A 22,750-nucleotide genomic window follows, 5' to 3' on the forward strand; every position below is an offset into this window, starting at 1 on the left:
CTAAAATTAGACTGAAGCTATGAGCTTAATTCATGTTGTTCCAGTTACTGATTTTGAAAGATGTTCTCCATTTATCAGTGCACTTTTCTACTTCCTAATTTTCATTGATATATGTATACATTCTGATTTACCTTCTTTGAAGGGAAACGATCCTATGAGGAGACAAGGGAAAGGGGGGTCAATATTGGAAAAGGCCTGGAAAGGATCAGTCGACGTCGGGGGGGGGGGCAAGCTGCCGCTTGTCATTCCAGAAGGGAGGTTAAGGCCGGAGACACCTCTTCTTGCTGCAAAGTTTGCAACCGAATGCAATGTCACAGTCAGAGGCCATGTGCCTGTGCTTAAACGCTGGAAGGATTACAAGGACCCAGGCGGAAATGTCCGAGAAGGGATCTTCCAGAACTTTGTAGGCAAAGTTGGTGTAAATACATGACCCAACCCTTTCTCGGTCAAATGGCTAGTAACCTGTCAATTTTGTGCTATTTTTATTATGTGCAATCATGATTCTTACACATGTTCTTTCATCTGACTAGAACAAATTTGAGATGGACGTAAAAGATGTGCCCGTTAGGAAGGCTTGTACGCAAATGTTGAAAGGTGCAATTCGCCAACAACGATACAGGCTCAAGCAGAAGTATTTTGATCCTTTCCCACTCAATTTGGTGACGAAAACTTCTCCAGTCCACTCGGTGACTGATGACCAGTGGAATGAGCTTGTTGAAAGCTGGAAGGATCCCCAAAAATGGTACATTTCTTCTTGGAGACAAATATTATTTTGTCGTTGCCCACCACCCTTATTATTGTTTCTTGTACTTCAGTACTGAACGCAACACTCCACTACATCCTGTATTAGCTAGTAGCATCAAAATTGGATGGTTCTAACCCGTTACTCATGAGTCAGAGGTCCTGCAAGTTACCAGACTTACATTTAGGAAATAATAAAATTCAATATATATGTAAAGCAAAAACATTATGACTTATTCACTTCTTTGCGTGCTTGTCAATTAGCTTTGTCATCCATATATTGATTATGACAACTCAACATATGATCGAAATGTCTACTCTGATGTAATACACTACCATAAAGCTCCTGATCTGGAAGTACTTGAAAACAACCTTCTGTACACTATAGCTCATATTTTAGCATGAGGTTGTCTGTCAGAAGATCAATCAATTAAAGTTGCAATGTTATTGTGTGAACATCATGAACGTCTGGAATGTCGGGGTGTGTATATAAGATGAATCCTTCTCGAATGTTTATTTGTTTCCATAATAACTCTTGAATAAATGCATTTAGCTAACCAAATCACTGATCCATGCAGAAGATATGTGGAATTAACAAAAATAACCGTGCTCAAGTCAAGTTTCACCACACTACTGGTTCGCGCAGCTACCCTGTGCACTGTGATAACCTGGTAAGTCAAACATGTGTCTGGGGATGTGCAAACAGTTTATGTGACAGTAACCGGCAATTGTTTTCATGAGATTTTTCTGCCTGGTCTTCGTAAATGTTATTGACCATAAGTTCATGTAAACCTTACCATTGCAGCCAATACATGTCTTTTGCACTTAAGTACATTAAGTACGATAGTTTCTTAGTTTGCTAGCAGTAATGAATATAACTGCTCCCTTGCCTACAGCCAATACATGTCTTTTGCACTTGATGGTATCTCATCGTGAATAAATGAATAAAGTACAGTTCAATATTGGTACTATACATGTTGTTTCTTCACAAATGTTAGCTTGATGCTTATATGTTGTTATTTTTCAGGGAGACAAATACAAGGAGAAAGTACCCACTGCACTGGATTTATTCAAAGAGTGCCACTACAGCAGCAAAAAGAAAGGCTACACTGATGCTGTGCAAGCTGCAATTGTAAGTCAGCTTTCAAAGATCACCAACCATCAAAATGTTAACCTTTTGCCATAGATCCAGTAGTAGGATAATAAGTAATTGCAAAATATACTTGTTATTTTCTGTCCTTGTTCTAAAATACTAGCTGTGTTCTGTCCTTGTGCTATAATACTTGCCACCTTTTGTCCTTGTGTAAAGTACTTGCTATTTTCTGTCCTTGTGCTAAAATACTTGTTGTCCTTGGCCTATAGTACTTGCAACATACATGTAGTGACTAGAGTATAATAACATGTCTACATCTGTACATGGAAATGTGGCATACATATAAGCAAAACCTATTTGTCTCCTGTTTTGCTCACCGTATTCGTTTGCTTGCATGGCTAGGATGAAATGGCTAGGTAGAACCATACAGGATTGCCTTGCATGGTCTTTTGAATACATTCATCAGTGCCAAACATCTTCGAGAGAGATTATTTTGCTTAAGCTGGACTTTGCCAAAGCTTTTGATACGATCGAACATGAGCCGATGCTACAGATCATGAAACATATGGGGTTTGATGAAAGATGGCTGGGTTGGATGAAATCCATTTTCTCCTCTGGTGTTTCCTCGGTGCTGTTGAATGGGGTCCCATGTAGGAAATTCCCATGTAAGTGTGGTGTGAGGCAAGGGGACCCCCTGTCACCCCTCATATTTGTACTGGCAGCTGACCTCCTCCAAGCAGCAATCAATGACGCTTTCGCTCAGGGCTTGATCGAGTTACCATTCCCGTGCAGCCGAAGAGGTGATTATCCAGTCATCCAATATGCGGATGATACGATACTGGTCATGCCAGCCTGTCCCGATCAAGTCGCCCGCATGAAATCCAACCTAGTTGATTATGCTGACTCAGTTGGTCTGAAGATTAACTTCCAAAAGTCCACGTTGATTCCCATAAATCTTGGCTTGCAACAAGCTTCTGCCCTAGCACAAATTTTTGGCTGTACGGCCGGATCCCTACCCTTCACATACCTGGGTCTTCCCTTGGGAACGACGAATCCAACCCTGCTTGAGCTCATGCCAATGGTTTGTGCAGTTGAGAGAAAGCTGTCCACGGCCCTCTCCTTGCTTTCAGCTGGTGCCAAGCTCACTCTAGTAAACTCTACCATTACTTCGATGTTGATCTATGCCATGTGTACACTTAAGCTGCACCCCAAGGTGATTGAACACATTGATAAGCTGCGTAGATACTGTTTGTGGGCCAAAAACACAGAGACAGGAGTTAAAAATAATTCTTTGGCTGCTTGGGAGTTGGTCTGTAGACCGAAACGCAAAGGTGGTCTTGGGGTGATTGACATCAAAACGCAGAATGTCGCACTCCTCCTCAAACACCTTTTCAAGTTCTACAATCATCACGATGTCCCGTGGGTGACTCTAATATGGGACACTTACTATGTGGGTCGAGTGCCACATGCAGCAGACCCGATCGGCTCTTTCTGGTGGCGTGATATCATGCAGCTCAGTAATGTGTTTCGTGGCATCACTCAGGTTGCGATTGGGGACGGATCTTCAGCTTTGTTTTGGAAGGATGTCTGGATTAAACATGATCATTATGCACCACTCTCCAAGGTCTTCCCCCGTGCCTTTTCCTTTTGCACAAACGAGGATGAGTCGGTGGGAACTGTTCTGACGGCTACTGACCCCGCTATGCTTTTCCATCTACCTCTGTCTACCCAAGCGAGACAAGAGGTCAGAGAAATTCAGCAACGATCCAGGCATGTTGTGCCGGAGAGGGATTCCGCTGATTCTTGGGTTTGTACCCTTGAAGGAAAGTTCTCGGCCAGCAAATACTACAACCACTGCTTCAGGGAAACGATAGCCGATGAGGCCTTTCTGTGGCTTTGGAAAGCCAAGAGCCCCATCAAATTCAAGCTGTTTGGCTGGCTGTTGCTGGTAGACCGTCTAAACACAAGGAACATGTTGAAACGGAGACACTACACTGTTGTGGACAACATTTATACACGCATGATGTGCCAAAACCCGCCGGAGGAAACGGTTGAACACCTCTTTTTCTCATGCCCATTTAGCCAGCGATGTTGGATCAGAGTGGGATTGTTTTGGCCGAATGTGGGTAATAGGGTATCTTTGTTGCATGCTGGTAGAAATCAATGGAGTCAGCCGCTGTTCGTGGATATTTTCTTGCTGGCTGCATGGAGCATTTGGAAGGAGAGGAACAATGAGTATTTCAGAGGGGTGCCTCACTCCTTCGCGGCATGGCTAGATAGATTCAAAAACCTACTAAGCCTGCTTGTGCACAACTGTAAAGAAGAGCTTCGCCCCTTCCTAGACTCTTATATACAAAACCTGTAACTTAGATACACTCTTTTTTTTTCTTGCTTGGTCTGAGGGGGACCCTCGAATACCCCTCACTTGTAATGATGTAATTGTTGTGGTGTGAGTAATACAAAGTCAGTGGGAGTCTCTCCCACTGTCGTCACTGTTCAAAAAAAAAACCTACAAAAGATGGCCAACAATCCAACTCTGCAACCAAGGTTGTGGCTGAAGTTCTTACTAAGCACACTAAGAAGCCAATGTTTCTTAAGCATGTGGGGGTCCAGCACGTGCATGAGAGATCCAGTCGTAGCGACCGTGAGGCAGAACAGGAAGCGCAGAAGAGGGGAAATGCTGAGCTTCGGGCCCTTGTTGAAACCTTGAACAATAAGTTACAGGAATCAGAAGAAGCAAGCATCAGGCAAGAAGAAGAAAGGACCAAGCAAGAAGAGGAGAACAGGAAAAAGCAAGCTGAGCTGGAAACTAAATTAGACTTTTTTACTAAATCAGATTCATCCAAGATAAGCTCATGAGTAAGTTGTTTGTCCAAGCAAAATTCTGCTGGAAGCTGTGAATGTGCTGGAACCTACCTTCTGCTATATGTTATTTTGTAGTGCAAACTGCTTATGATGTTGCTGGATGCAAACTAAGTATTTTGCTGGTAGATGGAAGTTGTGTTGGATGTGTTATGTTTGATGGTTAGCGGATTTGGACATGGAAGTTTATTTATGTTGGGTCAGTACTTATCTTATTGTAATGTTGGAGTTTAATTTGTGTTTGTGATGATGTGCATCTGTTCTGTCTATTTTACATTGTTGTTGTACCAAAAGAAAGTTCTTCATTGTGGTGGACCAAAATTGGTTTTTGAGCATTAATGGGCTAGATTTGGTACAGTGTAAACGGGCTGAGAAACAACATACTGGACCATCAGAAACAGGCTAACAGATAGAAGTTTTTTAAAAATATGGGCCCGACAAAAATTAACGGGCCAAACAGTCTGGTATGCCTTATTTTTTTCTGGATATTCGACCTGGCTCGACAAATTAACTCGGCCGAAATTATAGGCCCAAAGGGTAGAGGCCCAGATGAAGCCACATCAGATCCATGTGGATGCCACGCAATACATCATGGCATGCAGATCGGTGACAGATCTGCCCGTCACCGAAACCCAGGCCTGGGGCGGGCCGAGCGGGGCCGGGGGCCTGATCAGTGACGGCTAAGCATTTCTGTCACGGAGTGTGCTGGTGGCAAATTATGACGTGCGATACATGACAGATTCTGAATCCGTCACGGAGGACAAGGCCTGACGGTTTTGTGCACTGTTGTGACGGTTTATATCTGTCACAGATATGCAAGTTTCTTGTAGTGTCATGACGCACGTCCTAGTTCACCTATGCGAAGGGATTAACGTTTTGGGTCCTGTATTTCTACACAATATGTTCCCCTTTGAGAGGTTCATGGGAGTCTTAAAGAAATATGTTCATAACCGTGCTAGGCCAGAAGGAAGCATCTCCAAGGGCCATGAAAATGAGGAGGTCATTGAGTTTTGTATTGACTTTATTCCTGTCCTTAAGCCGATTGGTGTTACTTAATCGCGGCATAAGTGCAGACTGGATGGAAAAGGCACGCTAGGAGGGAATCAAATAATATGTATGGACGGACATTCTCTCACTGAAGCACACTACATAGTTCTACAGAATTCCGCCTTGGTGGCTCCGTATATGGACGAACACAAGAATTTTCTACGCTCCAAACACCCGGAGCGGTCTGATGACTGGATTACACGTGAACAAACCAGGAGTTTCGCCGGCTGGTTGCAGACATGTACCATGCATGACGCCTCTATTGAAGATGACATGTACTCGCTGTCCCAGTTACCATCTTCGAATATAATGACTTTCAAAGGGTACGAGATAAATGGTAATACATTTTACACGATCGCCCAAGATAAGAAGAGCACCAACCAAAACAATGGTGTCTGCTTTGATGCAACAACCAAGACGGAAAAGGAAACATATTATGGTTACATAGATGACATATGGGAACTTGACTATGGACGTGGTTTGAAGGTCCCTTTGTTTCGGTGCAAATGGGTCAATATGACACGAGGCGGGGTAACGGAAGACCCGTTGTACGGAATGACAACAGTGGATCTCAACAATCTTGCGTATGCAGACGAACCATTCGTCCTAGCCAATGATGTGGCACAGGTTTTCTATGTGAAGGACATGTCTACCAAGCCGAGAAAAAGAAAAGATAAGGAAGCGAATGCATCATACGATGAGCCAAAGCGCCACATAGTTCTTTCTGGGAAGAGAAACATCGTGGGAGTGGATGAGAAGACAGACATGTCAGAAGATTATGAAAAGTTTGATGAAATTGCTCCATTCACAGTGAATATTGACCCGAGCATCCCGTTAAATCATGAAGATTTTCCATGGCTACGGCGCAAAGGGACACACGCGAAGAAAAAGTTTCACATCTAAAGATCTGGGATGTGATCGGCTTCACTATCATCACTTTCTTCTGTGTTTCACACCCAGGAGGGGATCTCTGTAATAGTTAGGTAGTTATGTGTTTTGGCATTTGAAACGCGAAGAAATTTTATGTGCAAACAAATTCTTTCATGCATTTACTGATTTTTTTCAGCTAAATGACCCTGAAATTGAAAAGCACTTCAAATGAACTCAGAAAAGGTTGAAAGTTGGCATGGTATCATAATTTCACCCACATAGCATGTGCAAAAAAGTAGAGAGGGTTACCGCAAAAACTGGATGCACTTCGTGTACAAAATGGACAATCTCTTTCGAAGTATCAGGGTTTCGGACGAAAACTCATCTGTTACAAAGGCATTCCATTTTTTAAATAACCTAAGCATTACCAAATTGAATATAATGATAAAACACACTAATATTAAACATAAAAAAAAAGAATCACTGAAAAATCTATTTTCAAAGTTAAGTTATTCACAAACAAGTGATTCACACAAATTTCAAATAATTCAAAATTTGAAGTATTCAAATTTGAAAACTACCGGCACTAACATAAAGTTTGTAATTTTTTGTACCTAAAGCAAAAATATTCACAAAGAAACTCTAAATACAGCAAAAAACAACTCAAAAATAAATAAAACAAACATAAATAAAGCAAAAAAATAAGAAAATAAAAAAGCCCGCCTACTGGGCCAGAGCGGCCTGCATACGACTAGAAACCCAACGTGTTATTGGGCCAAGATGCAGGCCCACAAAGGCCCAGTAGGCCCACAGGGCAGCACAGAACAAGTAGGCCCAGTAGGCCTGCTTTGGAGAGGAGCTCGAGAGAGCTGCCGCACTGGGGCTTATAAACTAGTGCGGACGCCCCTCGGCTAGCGAGGTGGGACTAAACTTGCCGCATCGCACCTGCGCCAGCACACCCCCTTTAGTATCGGGTCGTGGCTCTAACCGGTACTAAAGGGTGGGTCTTTAGTACCGGTTGGAGCCACCACCCGGTACTAAAGGGGGGCGCTTCCCGCCGCTTGCTCTGGCCAAAACAGACCTTTAGTACCGGTTCGTGGCTCCAACCGGTACTAAAGGTGGGCTCTATATAAGAAAAACACTTCAAAAAAATCGTTAGTTCGTTCTCCCTCTGCTTCTTGTCCTCTGACCCGTCGCCGCCGCCCCTCGTCGCCGCCCCCGTCGCTGCCCCTCGTCGCCGCCCCCGTCGCTGCCCCTCGTCGCCGCCCCCGTTGCCGTCCGTCGCCGTCGTCGCCGCCCCCGTCGCCGTCCCTTCTGCCTCGCCGTCCCGTCGCCGTCGCCCACGCTGTGAGCCCCTCTCCCCGGCCCCTCTCCTCCCTCCAATCGAAGCCGCCGCGCCGCCGGCGCCGTAGGTGCACACGCGCACGCGCGCGCACACACACACACGCACACACACACGATTCTGTTTTTACTTATTTCTGTTATTTCTGCTTTTATACAAATGTTTTAGATGAATTAATTAGATTAGATTAGATTAATGTCAAATAGTATATAGAAATGTTAGAAATTTTAGAAATGTTAGTTTTAGCTAGATGAATTAGATTAATTTCAATTTTTTATAGAAATGTTAGAAATGTTATAGAAATGTTAGTTTTTAGTTTCTTATAATTTTAGTTATAGAAATTTAGAATTTGCATATAAGTCACAATCCAATCATTTAAAAAATGTTACTTTTTGCGGGCATATAGTATTTGTTCTCGACGATGCTCGGCCCGCATCCTCGCCGTCGACCCGTTCACGACGACGTCCGACTGACCCATGTTCGGGACTGGGCTCCGCCGGGCTGGCACTGGGAGGTGCTACCTGGAGGGGCGCGCCGCTTGGTGAGGAACCCGGCCTCGGGTCCACCGCCCGCGCCCCAGGAACCGTGAGTGGCCTAGATTCTTCTGTAGTATTCGATATTTATTAGCTACCTAGCCAGTGATGTATTCGATATATAATATTCGAGACGATGTATTCGAGATTATATATATTATTAGAGACGATGTACTCGAGATTATATATTATTCGAGACGATGTACTCGAGATTATATATTATTCGAGACGATGCATATTATGTACTATATGATTCAGTTTTTCCTTATTGATTACATCCATGCATTGTAATTTGAATACTAAATTGTTTTATATTTCTTTTGGATTAGTTAAATAAAAGCTATGGCGGACAATACCGGCAGAGAGGGAGAAGAGGCCCTGTTCGAGATCATACGCAGCCCTAACAGGCCAGATAATCTGAATGAAGCAGATGACGGCTCCCAATATCTGAACAATACCGGGGAGGGTGATGATAAGATATTCGATCTCGACGACCGAGCTGATGAAGTCATGAACTATGATTATGATTATGATGACGCAGACAATGATTATGATGACGCATACAATGTTGATCTTGAAATAACAAAGACTACCGGCGAGGTATATTTATATAAGCAGGCATCTAGTGATCATCACACGTTTTTTTAATTTGAAGATATATTAACGAATCAATCTTTCTTCTTTCAGCCCTCCGGATCGAGCAAATCTGCTTCTACAGACAGCAGGACAAAGCGAGGCCCGGGCAAAAAGTTGAAGGAGGGTGTAAAGTACAACATCGATTCCATCAAAGCTAGTGGCGAACCCCTCACGCCTAAGAACATTGCGAACAAGTTCGTTCGTCAGTGCGGAGTTCTTGTGAAGGACCAACTCCCGATCTCCATTCAAGAATGGAAAGAGCCAAAAACTAAATGTCCAGATGTTACTTGGGTCGACGACAAAGCAAAAGAAAAGCTTTGTGAATCTCTGATGGAACATTTCGCCCTACCAGATTATTGCACTGATGCAGATGTGCAGAAAGTCAAGGATGCTGCTCTTAAGAAGATGTCAATTGCATTCAACACCCACAAGAAAACTGTATGGGCCAACTATGTCGCTGCAGAAAGGAAGACTCCAGAATTCAAGGGAACACTCGAGAAGCAAAGAGAACACTGGCCTGCTTTCATGAAATTCAAGGAATTAGAATTATCTAAGGAATGGTTGAGAAAAAACAAGGCCAATGCTGCAAAAAAGACGCAGTTCCATGGGCTGGGGCCAGGTGGCTACGCGGTGGCAATGTCTAAGTGGGATAAGTCTGAGCAAGAGATGGAGGATGCAGGGGTCACTCCGGTTACTGGGAGCTGGCCCCCCAGGTGTAGAACTTGGTTCTATGCGCATGGAGGGGCGTTGGACCCGAAGACAGGCCTGGTTTCGAAGAAGGCAAGTCTAAAAGGAGCCGAACAAAAGTTACTTGACGCAATAGAAGATGCTCGAAAGGGGGTGTTCACGCCCAACAGAGAGAACGACGAGCTTACGCGCGCCCTGGGAAATCCTGAACACCCGGGAAGAACACGAGGCAAGGGCGTTATTCCCTGGTATGAGGACTTTTCGGAATGGAACGACGACTACAGGAGCCGTGCAAGAAAGAAGATGGAGGAGGAGAAGAAGAGGAAGCTGGAGGAGGAGCAGAGGAAGCAGGAAGCAGAACGCCTTCAAGGCCTAAAATCAGCGCACGCGGACTTGGCACTCAAATTCCAGCGGCAGCAGCAGCAGATCGACTCACTTAGCCAGGAAAGGGGGTCTCAGCAACGGCAGCAGCAAGCGGATGATCCAGCATTGGATAGCACCGTCCAATCCATGCCGAGAAGCAGTGTTGATTCCGCCCCGGGCGACGCACTGCTGGATACATACCCTGTGGATGACATCATAGAGAACACTAACTGTGAGCTACACTTCAAAATGAAGAACATATCCATGAAGGTGGCGAACGCCGTTGCTTTTACAAATACCCCCGAAGCAACCTTCCATTGCACCCCGATTTCAGCGGGCTATGCTCGTGTCTTGGTTGATGAGGTGGTTGACCAATATTTGGGGCTAGAGCTTGACATTCCTGGAGGTGACGACGAGCACACACTGGGAGAGGCCATACATCGTATCATCCTATGAAGAAAGGATTGCATCATCTTTCGAAGGCCACCGACACCGTGTCAGCCGACTCCTCCTCGAAGTCCGCCACCGAGTCAGCAGACTCCCGCTGCTCCAAGTCCACGAACGCGTGAGCCGACTCCTCCTCGAAGTTCGCCACCATGTCAGCAGACTCCCGCTCCTCCAAGTCCACGAACGCGTGAGCCGACTCCTCCTCAAAGTCCGCCACCGTGTTAACAGACTCCCGCTCCTCCAAGTCCAGCAATGCGTGAGCAGACTCCTGCTCCAACTCAGCCACGTCAGCCGTCTCCGCCGCCTCAGCAATCGCAGAAGAGACACGCCACAGCTATGGTGCGTAGCGGTACGAGTCGAGCTAGTACAGGACGTACAGGCGGAGACAAGCGATATAAATATGGTCCAAGCCTCGCTCCTCTTCCTCGGAGGCCTTACGACATGACCGAGGAGCAAAACGAAGCCATAGTGAAGGCCCAAGTGGACGCCCATTTTGGACCGAAACCGGCACCGCCGCCAAGGGAGAAAGTACCTGAGGAAAAGATTGACCACTTCATTCGTATGGCTAGACCACCAGCTCCCAAGCATGTTGACTCAGACTATGAGCGCCAAATCAGGAAGGCACATCGAGCACGACTACAGAAGGAAGCGAGCTCGAGCTCGAGCCAACAAGCAGCTGGCAAAAAATGCGGGAAAACCGTTCCCCAGCTGGGAGAACAGGCGGTGCAATCGATCCCCTCGCTTGTTGTGCCAACAACACATGAGAGTACGCGCGCCCTATATTATTGTGGGCAAACCGTTCCCCAGCTGAACAATCTGGTAATAACCGAGGAGCATATAAGCCAGGCTAAAATGCTCAATATCAGTGTTGGACAACTCCTCGAGATCGAGCCCATGTCTCCTCTTAGAGAGGAGGAAATAAAACGGAAATATGTCCGGGGCCAACCTTTGGTCAAGCCCGAGGAGGTCAAGAACCTCCCAACGAGAATGCATGAATTGCATTGGTGGTACATGAACATTACCAAGATTTCCAATCGAGAGTCCCTCATGGTGAATGTCAAGGAGGAGCATTACTTCCATGAGAAAGCTCTGTCCGTTGAGTATTCAGAACTATTTCAGTTATACAATCAAGACGCACTCGACAAATCTCTCGTCAGTTGCTATTGTCTGTAAGTGATTTATTTCTGTAATTTAAGTCTCAAGCTAGCTGTAGTGATCATTTTGATCAATCATTACCTGTAATTATCCTCACTATATTCTTTTCTGTAATATTATGCAGGATGAAGATGTATGAAATGAAAAAATCTGGACGCTATGGCATTGGGTTCATTGACCCAAATACCGTTAATGAACACACATGGAATATTCCAAGTTGTCGAGCAAGTTTAGAGAAAAGCATGCTAGAGTTCTTCAAGCGCCTCAATACCAATGAAGATATACTACTTCCTTACAACTTCCTGTGAGTCACACTGTCTTGTACTACAAATTCTGTTTTTGCTTACTAGCTAGCTAGATGTTAATAATTAAGTGTATAGGGTTTAGGGTAGTTGATTAATGTTGTGCACATGCCCGCTTAATTAAAACATGTAAACGTGTGCGCATGCAGTTACCACTGGATCTTGTTAGTCATTAAAGTTGATAAAGGAACAGTTGAAGTACTGGACTCACTACTTAAGGAAGAAAGTGACTTCGCGATCTTGAAGGGGATACTCGACAGGTAATTTCAATCATTATTAACTATATCTCGACCTATTTAATTAGTTCATCATTTCCTGATATCAACTATTTAACAACCCCTTTATTCATTTTCTTTGCTGCCGGGCAGGGCTTGGGCAAAGTTCATCAAGGTGACTCCGGGCAAGTGGAAAAAAAAGTTGTATTGGTGGCGACCCAAGGTAAGTAATTAAGTAGTACTAGCTAGCTAGCTACCATCTCTTTAATTCTTGTTTCAATACCATTAATTAATTAGCATGCTTGATTAATCATTATCTGATTAAATTTCATTCTCGTAAAGGCACTGAAGCAGGAGCCGGGGACTGATCTGTGTGCATACTAAGTTTGCGAGAACATTCGCATGATGGCGTCCGAAAGGAGCAGATCTCAAAGACAGGACTGGGTACGTTTGTCAGAACACTATTCACAAATTTTTACACCATTATCGATATCTAGTCACACAACTAATACACATGCATATTGATCTTCTTAACAGTTCAGAGAGGTGCGGGAGCAGCTCCTACCAACGAAGCGCATACTAGCACTTCAAGAGGAAATAGTGGGATTGTTGCTCGACCAGGTCATAGATCCCAAAGGAGAATACTATTATCCGCTACCGCCCCCATGAACCACTTGTCATCGTGCTCCGAAGGCACCAAGGCAACATGTAGGAGAAATTGTATATATATACATGTGTATGTGTGAATAATTAATGGTGGTTGTGAGACATTCGATGATATATATAGTGTTACTATTCATCACCCAGGGTGCAGAATAAATTATTTTTCACCCGAGGTAATCTTACGACCATTTTATAAATAAATTACATTTGAAATACAAATTGTTACATTCATATTAATTTACTGCGTAAAATTTGGCATAACAAAAAAATATAGGTCAAAAATTGCATTTTATGTACATTTTACACTATGTTTTTACATTTGTAATTTTACGTTACATAAAATATTTTTTACGACGATTATAGGTTTTCTTACATTCTCTTTTTATGTCTAAAATAAGACAAAATTACGAAACGTAAAATTACGGTGCATGGATGTTAAAATAAAGGTGGGTGAAGAATAACTATTCCTCACCCATATATATATGATCGGTTCTACGAGAAAATCTATTTATATATATGCATAACGTGTACAATATGTAGTATCGTAAAATACCAGCAAACAAAAAAAATTAAATGGAAAACACAAAATAAAATTAAAAAATAAAAAATAAAACCAAAACCCTCCAAACATTTAGTACCGGTTGGTGTTACCAACCGGTACTAATGGTCTACCCGCACCCGGGCCTGGCTCGTGGCACGTGGTGGAACTTTAGCGCCGGTTCGTGAAGAACCGGTAGTAAAGGGGGGCCTTTAGTCCCCACTCTTTAGTGCCGGTTGTGGAACCGGCACTAAAGGCCCTTACGAACCGGCGCTAAAGCCCGGTTCTGTAGTAGTGCCACCAGTCCGGCGTGCTCCTCAACCAGGACGCCTGCCGGGTATGAGGCCGCCGCAGCCACCTGCCACCAATCCATCTTCAGAGTTGTACTGATGCATGAACGTTGCCCGGTCTAGCTGCCGCCGATGCCACCACGACACCAGACAGTGTCGACCTCCTGCGTGAGTCCATCATCGCATATCAGACGCCTAATCTCCAGAGCGCCATGCCATCGAGATCCGACACCATCAATGTGTGTGATGAAGCACCGCTCCTCCTCTTGTCACCTCCGGCCATCACTTGCTCCAAAACGATGCCCCCATGAGGGAAAGCGCTACTAAGAACGCCATCATCGTCCGATCCGGGAGACCCAGATCTAGGGTTTCCTCCGGAGCATCCCGAGCCTGATGACGCCAACTGCAACAACGATGCCTCGACAAGGAAACGACACCAAAGACGCCGCCATCGCCCGCCATGACCATAGTCCGCGCGATTTTCATCGGCAGTTGCGCCACCGGGCGTACGACGCCGGCCTCGCTGGTTCCTTCGATCGTAGCAAACTCCAAAACGATGCCCTGAAGAGGGACTACGGCATAAGAGCACCGCCATCGCTCGATCCCATGGAGATCTAGGGTTTTCCCCGGAGTTGCCCGGGTTGTCAAGGACCAGACAAAGATGCTGACGTGTCGCACTCGCCATCGCGCCGACCGTGACCCGGAGACCAAGTTCACGCCTAAGCCCAGATCTGGTCGCGCCGCCGCCGTCGTCCCTGGCGACCATGGCGCCCCAGATCTTGAAGCCTCCTGCCACGGGGAATGGGATCGCCGAAGCGCCGCCAGCCCCCATCGTGACGTCCGGCCGCACGCCACGCTCCGGCCCGGGGGCGCCGGCCCGCGACAGCTCCTCACGAGCGGGAGGGCACCTAGTCCCCGCCGCTGCCGGCGACGGCAAGGCTTTGCCTGGCCACGCCCTCGGACGGCCACTAGTAGAAAAAGGGCCTTTAGTCCCGGTTCTGGAACCGGGACTAAAGGGTCGTTACTAAAGCCTCCCCCTTTAGTCCCGGTTCTTACACGAACCGGGACTAAAGGCCCTCCACGTGGCCGCTGCCTGGAGGTCCACCTTTAGTCCCGGTTGGTAACACCAACCGATACTAAAGGAAATTTTATGATATTTTTTAACTTTTTTTGAATTTTTTTTTATTTTCAAATTTCTGAATTATTTTAACCTCTAATCTCTAATCATCCCTCATCACTGCTCAATTTAACCCTAATCTCTAATCACCCCTCATCATTTCAAATCATCTAACTTCCCGGACGGTCACCCATCCTCTCACTACTCCAGCCTGAGCACGCTTAACTTCCGGGTTCTATTCTCCCTCGTTTCCAAGTCTGCACTTGTTGTTTTCCTGACAATAGTAAGATGTCAATCCTATTAACCCTCAGGAATTTAGCTTGAGCATGAAGTCACACATTTCACTGTTTGAGTTTGAAACTATTGTTCTAAAAACAATAATTATTTAGTAACACTAATATTTCTTGAATAAGTAGTTTGACCATAGTTTGACCACAGTTTGACCAGATTTGACCCAAATTCAAAAAAACTGAAATAATTATTTAGTAACACTAATATTTCTTAAATAATTAGTTTGACCATTGTTTGACCACAGTTTGACCAGATTTGACCAAAATTCAAAAAAACTGAAATAGTTATTTAGTAACACTAATATTCTTGAATAATTATTTAGTAACACTAATACTTCTTGAATAAGTAGTTTGACCATAGTTTGACCAGATTTAACAAAAATTCAAAAAAACTAAAATTTGAGCATAACTTTTTTTCCTTTTAGAATTTGAGGATTCTAAAAATTTGCAAACAGGCCGTAGGCAGTCAAAATCGGATGCGGATTTTCGTGCTGAACATTTTGAAATATTATACGTTTTTTCTGACATCGTATGCAAAAGTTATAGCCATTTTACATTTTCCCTAATGTTTTTGCAAAACATGTCCAAATTTAAGTTTTTAAATTTTCCTAACTAGTACATGTAGTAACATAACTACATCTGGAAGGATTTTAATCTTTGAAGTTTTTATCATTTTCTTTTGCTTTTTACAAAACTGAAAAGGCGATCCAGGGGGGGTAGAGTTTGAAAATGGGACCTTTAGTACCGGTTCGTGCCATGAACCGGTACTAATGCCTCAAACCCCATTAATACCGGTTGGTGGCTCGAACCGGGACTAAAGGTCTAACCTTTAGTACCGGTTGGTGCCACGAACCGGTACTAATGGGCATCGCACCCTTTAGTCCCGGTTCGTGGCACCAACCGGGACTAAAGGTCCCATTTGAACCGGGACTAATGCATGTATGGTGCCCTAGCCGCTCGAACCGGGACTAATGCTCACATTAGTCCCGGTTCATAATGCAACCGGGATTAATGCTTTTTTCTGGCCGAACCAAAGCCGTGTTTTCTACTAGTGGGCGGCGAGTGAGGAGGAGGACGAGAGGGGGAGTTGGGGGCGACGGGATCTTGGGGCCTCCCAGCCGCCGCACGGGGGGCGAATCGGGAGGGACGGGAGGGTCTTTTTTTATGTGGTTGGATCAAATCTTTGACTTGTCTGACGGGAGGACGGGACGGACTACTCATGCTCTATAACTTTACCAAGCGCACTAACTAAACTTCACCTAATCTAGCTACTAGATTTTTACGGGGGTGAAATGTTGGAATTCCCCATTGCTGACCTTGTCAACCTGAGGCACACGTCCTGCTGGCCAAACTTGAAAGTCCCTAACTTGGGCAGGCTGATCTCGCTCGAAATGCTACCGTGCTTCACAGTAAGCAATGAATAGGGTTATGAGATATGGCAACTAAGGGACCTAAACATGCTTCATGGCTGTCTGGAGATCCAATATAGCTGCCAAGGAATGGCTCACGGAACTGAGGTTGGTATGGGTTGGTGATAATGATACAAGGTGCAGTCCAGAAGTTGAAGCAAAGGTACTTGAGGGCCTGTGCCCTCCTGTGGGGCTTCAAGAACTTGTAATACGTGGATACAAAGGTTCAAGGTATCCAGACTGGATGGTGGGTAAGCAGAGCGGTGGCCTTAGAGAGCCCGCGTAATCTTTTTCTCTCAAGATGCAGACAACTGGGACCTAGATTTGAGGCTTTCCCTCATCTTCATGTGCTCCAGATTTATACCTGCAGCTGGGACTCCATACCAGGCAACATGGAACACCTCACATTGCTCAAGGAACCGTATATCGGTAATTGCAAGAATATCCGGTCTCTTCCAACACTGCCCTAGTCTATTGAGGAATTGTGTCTTTGATTCCTACAACGATGAGTTCATGAAGTCTTGTAGAACAGCCGCCAGCCGGACATCCAAACTGGCAAAAGATAGAGCACATCCCCGGGAAAGTTGTTCGGTGATCCAGCAAGTAAAATGTAATCCCTTCTGCTGCCTTGTTTTCCCATTTTGTACGTGTGAACATTGCCTCTGTATATAATGATCTGCTACTAACTCAGCTTATTTTTGTTATACCATTTGCTACTGGTCGACATTTCAGAAAGGCAGTGAAGAACGTCTCATGGTCTTGAATCAATGGGGAGAGGCTTTAGGCATCGCAAGACAGTGACATTTGAACAATTTGGTTGGAATGCCCGGCGAAACTGCAGGATGTGTTGCTGTTTCTTGAATGTTGTCTCACGTTTGTTGCTGCATATCTCCTTCTTTACCTCATTTGAAGTGTTGTATGATATTAAAAAACTACTCCCTCTGTAAAGAAATATAAGAGCATTTAGATCACTAGAGTAGTGATCTAAACACTCTAATATTTCTTTATCAATGGAGTACTTCATTTTCCACTTAGATAGGCTGCTCTGCATTTACGAGGATTCAGCTGATACGAATGCCCTGAATATTGGAGTGTTGGGCCTATCTCAGTCCATTTTCTCTCGTTTAGTTCTTCTTTTAGGTTTGTGGTGCTGTTAATCAGTAGTTTGTACTGCTAAGACACCTGGTTTCAGTTAAATGAAATGTCTTGCTTATGCTCTCCTGAGCTTGTTATCTGTCAGCAAAGCCATGCTTTTTATTTGGTTGTTGGCTCCACGTTTGCAGATGAAGGACGCTGCATGTATTTATCCTACGTCTTTCCATTGGAACTGGAATTCAACCTGGTCAGAAGATCATTTTATACTGACCAGCTGAAATCTATTGTTTGGCAGGTAAATAAATAGTGTTGAAAATTTTGGATTTTTAACTAGATACCAGACCACGCCGCACCACTGATTTCAAAATCCACATTGTAACTTTCATCTTCAGGTCGTTCTGACGCACACATTCAGGCCTTCCTAGCTGACAAGCTATCTAGTTCAGAGTCACGTCTGATCCTCCTAGGCTGGAGCCCGGCCTCGTGTGAAACTCTGTTTTGCAGAAATTTTTTTCTGTCAAGATGATTCATTTGTTGAATAGCACTAGGCACTAGAGAGCCAGGACTGAAGCTTGTGCCTGCCGCCTATGGAGATTCAGAACTGAAGCCTGAGTGGGGTTGCGCCTCACCCTTGCCGCGTCGTTGCTCGTCAGCTTCCAAGCGATAGACTCTTGGATGGATACCATTTTGATAGGGGATACATACGTCTTGGATCAAGCGTCAACCATGAAATTGGCAGTCAGAAGTTTCTCCAGATAGGTGTCACTTGGCAAACAGGTTGATAAATCTCTATGTAAATCACAGATTCCCAGCGACTACAGGTTGCAGTTACACTAACTGAACAGGCACACAACTTCTATTAGAAAACTGCAGCTGGAGAATCAAGCGTTGAAGCCAGCGATAACGAACCAGAATGGCAAAAAATCACTTGAGGTTCACATAAAGTTGAAACAGCAGTTCATGTATCAGAAAGCCTTAGCAATAGATCGTGTTAACAAAAATGCATCGCAGAAAGGGAATAACAAAGAGAACTGAATCTCCACAGCATGTTGTCTTCGAATGCTACAGAAATACAACAGCAGTCTTGCATTCCAGGTCCAGCCAAACAACAAGATAAGTTCTAGGCTAGAGCTAGAGATTGAGAAAAAGAATATAACCATTCATTTCTACTATGGGAAACACAAGGTTGCAAGATTTTAAGTTCTAGGTTAATTAGAGATAGAGGTTATGAACAAGAAAACAACCATTCATGTACAACTAAAGTTCATATGGAGATAATACATTCAGAAACAGGGAAATAAGCAAAGAGAAGAACGTAGATATTAAAATATTCATAATAGTTCCAACAAAACAGTAAAATATCCATAGTTAAGTAGTAGAGTGTTACGCCTGCGTGGCTGCTATAAATGGCCACTTGAACACAAACACAGTACTAAGTTTACTAAATAGCTAGCTAGCTCCATAAGTCCAGTACATGAGTGCAGTCAAGCACCAACCGCTTTATCACAACTTCATGAAGCTCTGCCCAAATCACTTGCTTCCCTGCTTGTACCATTAATGTAACTCTAGTACCGTCAGAAAGGTTGACAATTGTGAGGCTCCAATACACAACACATTTAGTGCCCGTCTGCTAATGACTCCGAGAACAAAGGAACATAGGAAAGATAAGGCAACCTGGAATTCCATGGAAGATCACATATGAAATGCAGCTCCCCAGAATCCATTTCATATGAATATAATTTTTTCAGTGATCCGCATCTCGATATAAATTCTTTGATTATGAATATCACATTGTGTTCTGGGTGAGCTGAGATAACACCGTAATATTGCCCAGAGCTTGAATAGTCTATTCCAAACAGTCGCAAGTAGCTGATATTGAGCTTCAGGGTCCAACAATTTTCACTACTAGAATCTTCAAGAACCCAGAAAGACAGTTCAGAAGCACCTTGAATTGTGAGATACAATTGTCCCCGTGATACATAGACATTAGGACCACCAGGATCATCATGTGAAGTGGGAATAGGAATGATCCTACAAGTTCCCTCCAGGTCGACGGCTGCAACTGAATTATTATCAGAACATAAATACAATACTCCGCTCAAGAACGCGCCACCTGATAAGTAGAGTATCTCAATTGGATCGTCCAAAACAATTGGGTGTGTCCAGACTCCAACTTTGGAAGAGTAGATCCCCACCGCTTCAATGCTATAATCATCCCTCTTATACCAAGTCCAAGCAAGGGCAGGTACCAACTCGAACACATAGAAATGTGAGGAGACGGCCGGGTCAAATCCAAGGCAAGCGCCGTTCACCAACCAGGACCACTTGGTGGCCGGCACGGTTACCCATTTCTCTGTGGCCGGATTGCACACCACGTAATCCAGCGTCCTGGGGTCATCCAGTGTCTCTGGGACAGACGACTTCCGGCCTCAGGCAGAGGAGGAGGCCGTTGCAGCCATCCAAGATTTGAAGGCTCTCGTATTCGGGCAGGAACGAGAGGGAGGCGTCATGAGGGCACCAGTTCCCTGAGACGCTTAGGTAACCATGAGAAAGATATTTATGGTCGCCCGTGGCGGAGGTTGTGTGGAAGAAGCCGGCGAGGGTCGACCGGGGAAGCTTGTCGCGGTGGTCGGGGTGGGAGATGAGGTCCCGCCAGCGCGTGGAGACGCACTTGCAGCAGCAGGTGGACTTGTACGGCACGCGGGAGATGACCTCGACAAGGAGGTCGTCGGGGACCTTGATGGTCGGATCGCTCATGAGGGCCGCCTCCATGGATCCCGTCGCCATCTCCGGGGAGGAAACGAGCGGCCAATCTGCAGATCGGGGCGGAGGAGGAGAAATTAGGGATTCATCGATCCCGGCCGCGAGGGGAGCGTGGGGGAAGAGAGGGCCTACCAGATGTGTGAGGCGTGAACTGCAAAGTGAGGATCGGCGAGAGCGCCGCCGCTGGGTGCTCCCATCCGCGCCGGCCGGTGAGGGTTTGGTTTGGGTGCGGGGCGAGATTTTTCTTTTCTTTTTGGAGCACAGCTGCGGGGCGAGATGGATGGATAGTTGGATACTGAGGAAGTGGAACCGGCAGGCACTTATCTGGCATTTTTTCCTCGGCTCAGAGCATCTCCAACAGCCGCGCTAAACAAGCACCGTGCCGCAAATTTGGTCATTTTAGCACGCGCGCAATCGGTTGAGTGGCTCCAGTCAAAAATGCTAGACATACGGAGTCTTACAGGCAATTACGGGCTCCTTCTAAACTAACTAAATATGCCCCTCCCCACTGATTTTCAGGTGGGTGGGCCCGCGCCCCCCTAACCTTCAATTAAAAACTGACTAATCACCATGTAACACTTCCCAGCCCGTAATCGTTTGTTGATGTAGCAAAGCTCGGCTCCAGCGGGCGCGCAATAACGCGCGCGGCAATATAGAATTAGGCGCGCGGTCCAAATCGCCAACGCGCGCTGTGTATTTGGGATGCCCGCTTCCGCGCGCGGCACAGACGAGCGCTCGCGCCGCACTCTCTTCTTCGCGCCACCTTCGCCCCGCGTGCGCCTGCGCCGGCGAACTGGACCCAATGGACGCACGCACCGGCACCCCCCTCACCCCATCCTACAGCCATGACCCCTCCACCGCCGCTGCCGCCGCAAACCCTAGCGCGGGGAGCGTTGGCCTCGCCTCCGCCGGAGCTCCTCCGAGCATCGGCCTCGCGCGCGGCCTCTTCATGCCGCCGCAGATGACCTCGGCAGCGGGTGGCGTCGCACCGGCGCCGACCCGTGCCCCCGCCCCCTCGAAGCTCCCAAATGCAGCGCGGCCGAAGAAGGGCAAGACATCCACGAAGAAGAGCAAGGCGGCGGATGGCTCCGGCACCTCGAAGGCGTCGAGGAAGAAGCTTACAGGGCGTGTGACGGGCGCGGCGGCTACCGAAGCGCCGGCGAGCTCACTTGTTGAGCCGGCGGCCGACGCGCACAATGTGTTCGACGATATGCCTCAAAGGTAGAAAAATTCCCAAACTTTTTTTTCTTGTTATTTTTTAAATGCATACATATAGATAGCTTGTTGCATTGTTCTATATACTTTGTAGTCCCAATGGTGATGCATACATGTCAACTATGGGTGTTGGCTCCAACAATTCGCATTGGTCTCAAACCAATGACATGCACTTCGATGACCATGAGTTCAAGGTGGACGAGGATGGTGAGGGCATTGTCAGACGCACCTAAAGGAAGAGCAGGCAATTACACCAACGTCGAAGATATCTTACTATGCAATACTTGGTTGCAAGTGTCGAGAGATCCATCCGTTGGAGGTGATCAAAGTAGAGATGCTTATTGGAACCGGATGAAGGAACACTTTGATGTTCGCAACGTGAGTGGAATTGACCGCTCCGACCGATCTCTTCGGTCCCGGTGGTCGACAATCAACAAGGATTGTCAAAAGTGGGCGGCCGCACAAAAAGCGATTGACAAGTTGAACCCAAGTGGCACTAATGAGGACGATAGAGTAAGTGTCATTTCATCCATGTTCATCATACTTGTTGTTGGTGTTTGAATGCTAACTTGTTTTGTTTTCATTTAGTACAACATTGCACAAAACTTGTTCAAAGGAGAGAAGAAGAGGATCAAGAAGGGGAAGATCAAGAAAGGAAGACCATTTACCTTGCCTCATTGCTATGACGTGTTAAAGGATGATGAGAAATGGAAGAAGCATGACGATTTGGATGATTTGGATTTGAGCAACAAACGCAAGCGAACAATTGAGTTGGATGATGATGAGGAGGAGGATGCATCAAGTGATGACGGCAAGAGAAGCCCCACACCCAACTCGGTTTCATACTCGAAGCCAAAACAACCGGATGGGTGCAAGAAAGACGCAAAAGAAAAGAAGAGGAGGAAAGGAGATGATGAGCTCAAAAATGCTATGGAAGCTATTGTGAAGGCAAGGAAAGAAGACAACGAGGTGAGGAAAATGGCAAGGAACCAAGATGCCGCGACCGAGGAGAGGAGGTTGGCGGCCGAGGAGAGGAGGGTGGCGGCCGAGGAAAGGAAGGTGGCTTTGGAGGAGAGG

The 22,750-nt window shown here is 45.8% G+C and overlaps 1 protein-coding gene and 1 pseudogene across 1 annotated transcript; one reads left to right on the forward strand and one right to left on the reverse strand.

Moving 5' to 3' along the window:
• LOC141020674 (putative disease resistance protein At3g14460) overlaps positions 1-17,195 on the forward strand; it is a 105,279-nt pseudogene extending 88,084 nt beyond the window's left edge.
• Positions 17,196-18,993: 1,798 nt separating this feature from the next.
• On the reverse strand, positions 18,994-20,827 carry LOC109782275 (uncharacterized). The gene is made up of 2 exons (XM_073511156.1): positions 20,591-20,827; positions 18,994-20,508 (listed from the first exon to the last, which is right to left on the reverse strand). Exons 1-2 carry the CDS (start codon positions 20,787-20,789, stop codon positions 20,090-20,092), a joined length of 618 nt encoding a protein of 205 aa, XP_073367257.1. The 5' UTR covers positions 20,790-20,827; the 3' UTR covers positions 18,994-20,089.
• Positions 20,828-22,750: the final 1,923 nt, after the last annotated feature.

The sequence above is a fragment of the Aegilops tauschii genome, chromosome 3 (assembly GCF_002575655.3).
Source record: "Aegilops tauschii subsp. strangulata cultivar AL8/78 chromosome 3, Aet v6.0, whole genome shotgun sequence".
NCBI lineage: Eukaryota > Viridiplantae > Streptophyta > Magnoliopsida > Poales > Poaceae > Aegilops > Aegilops tauschii.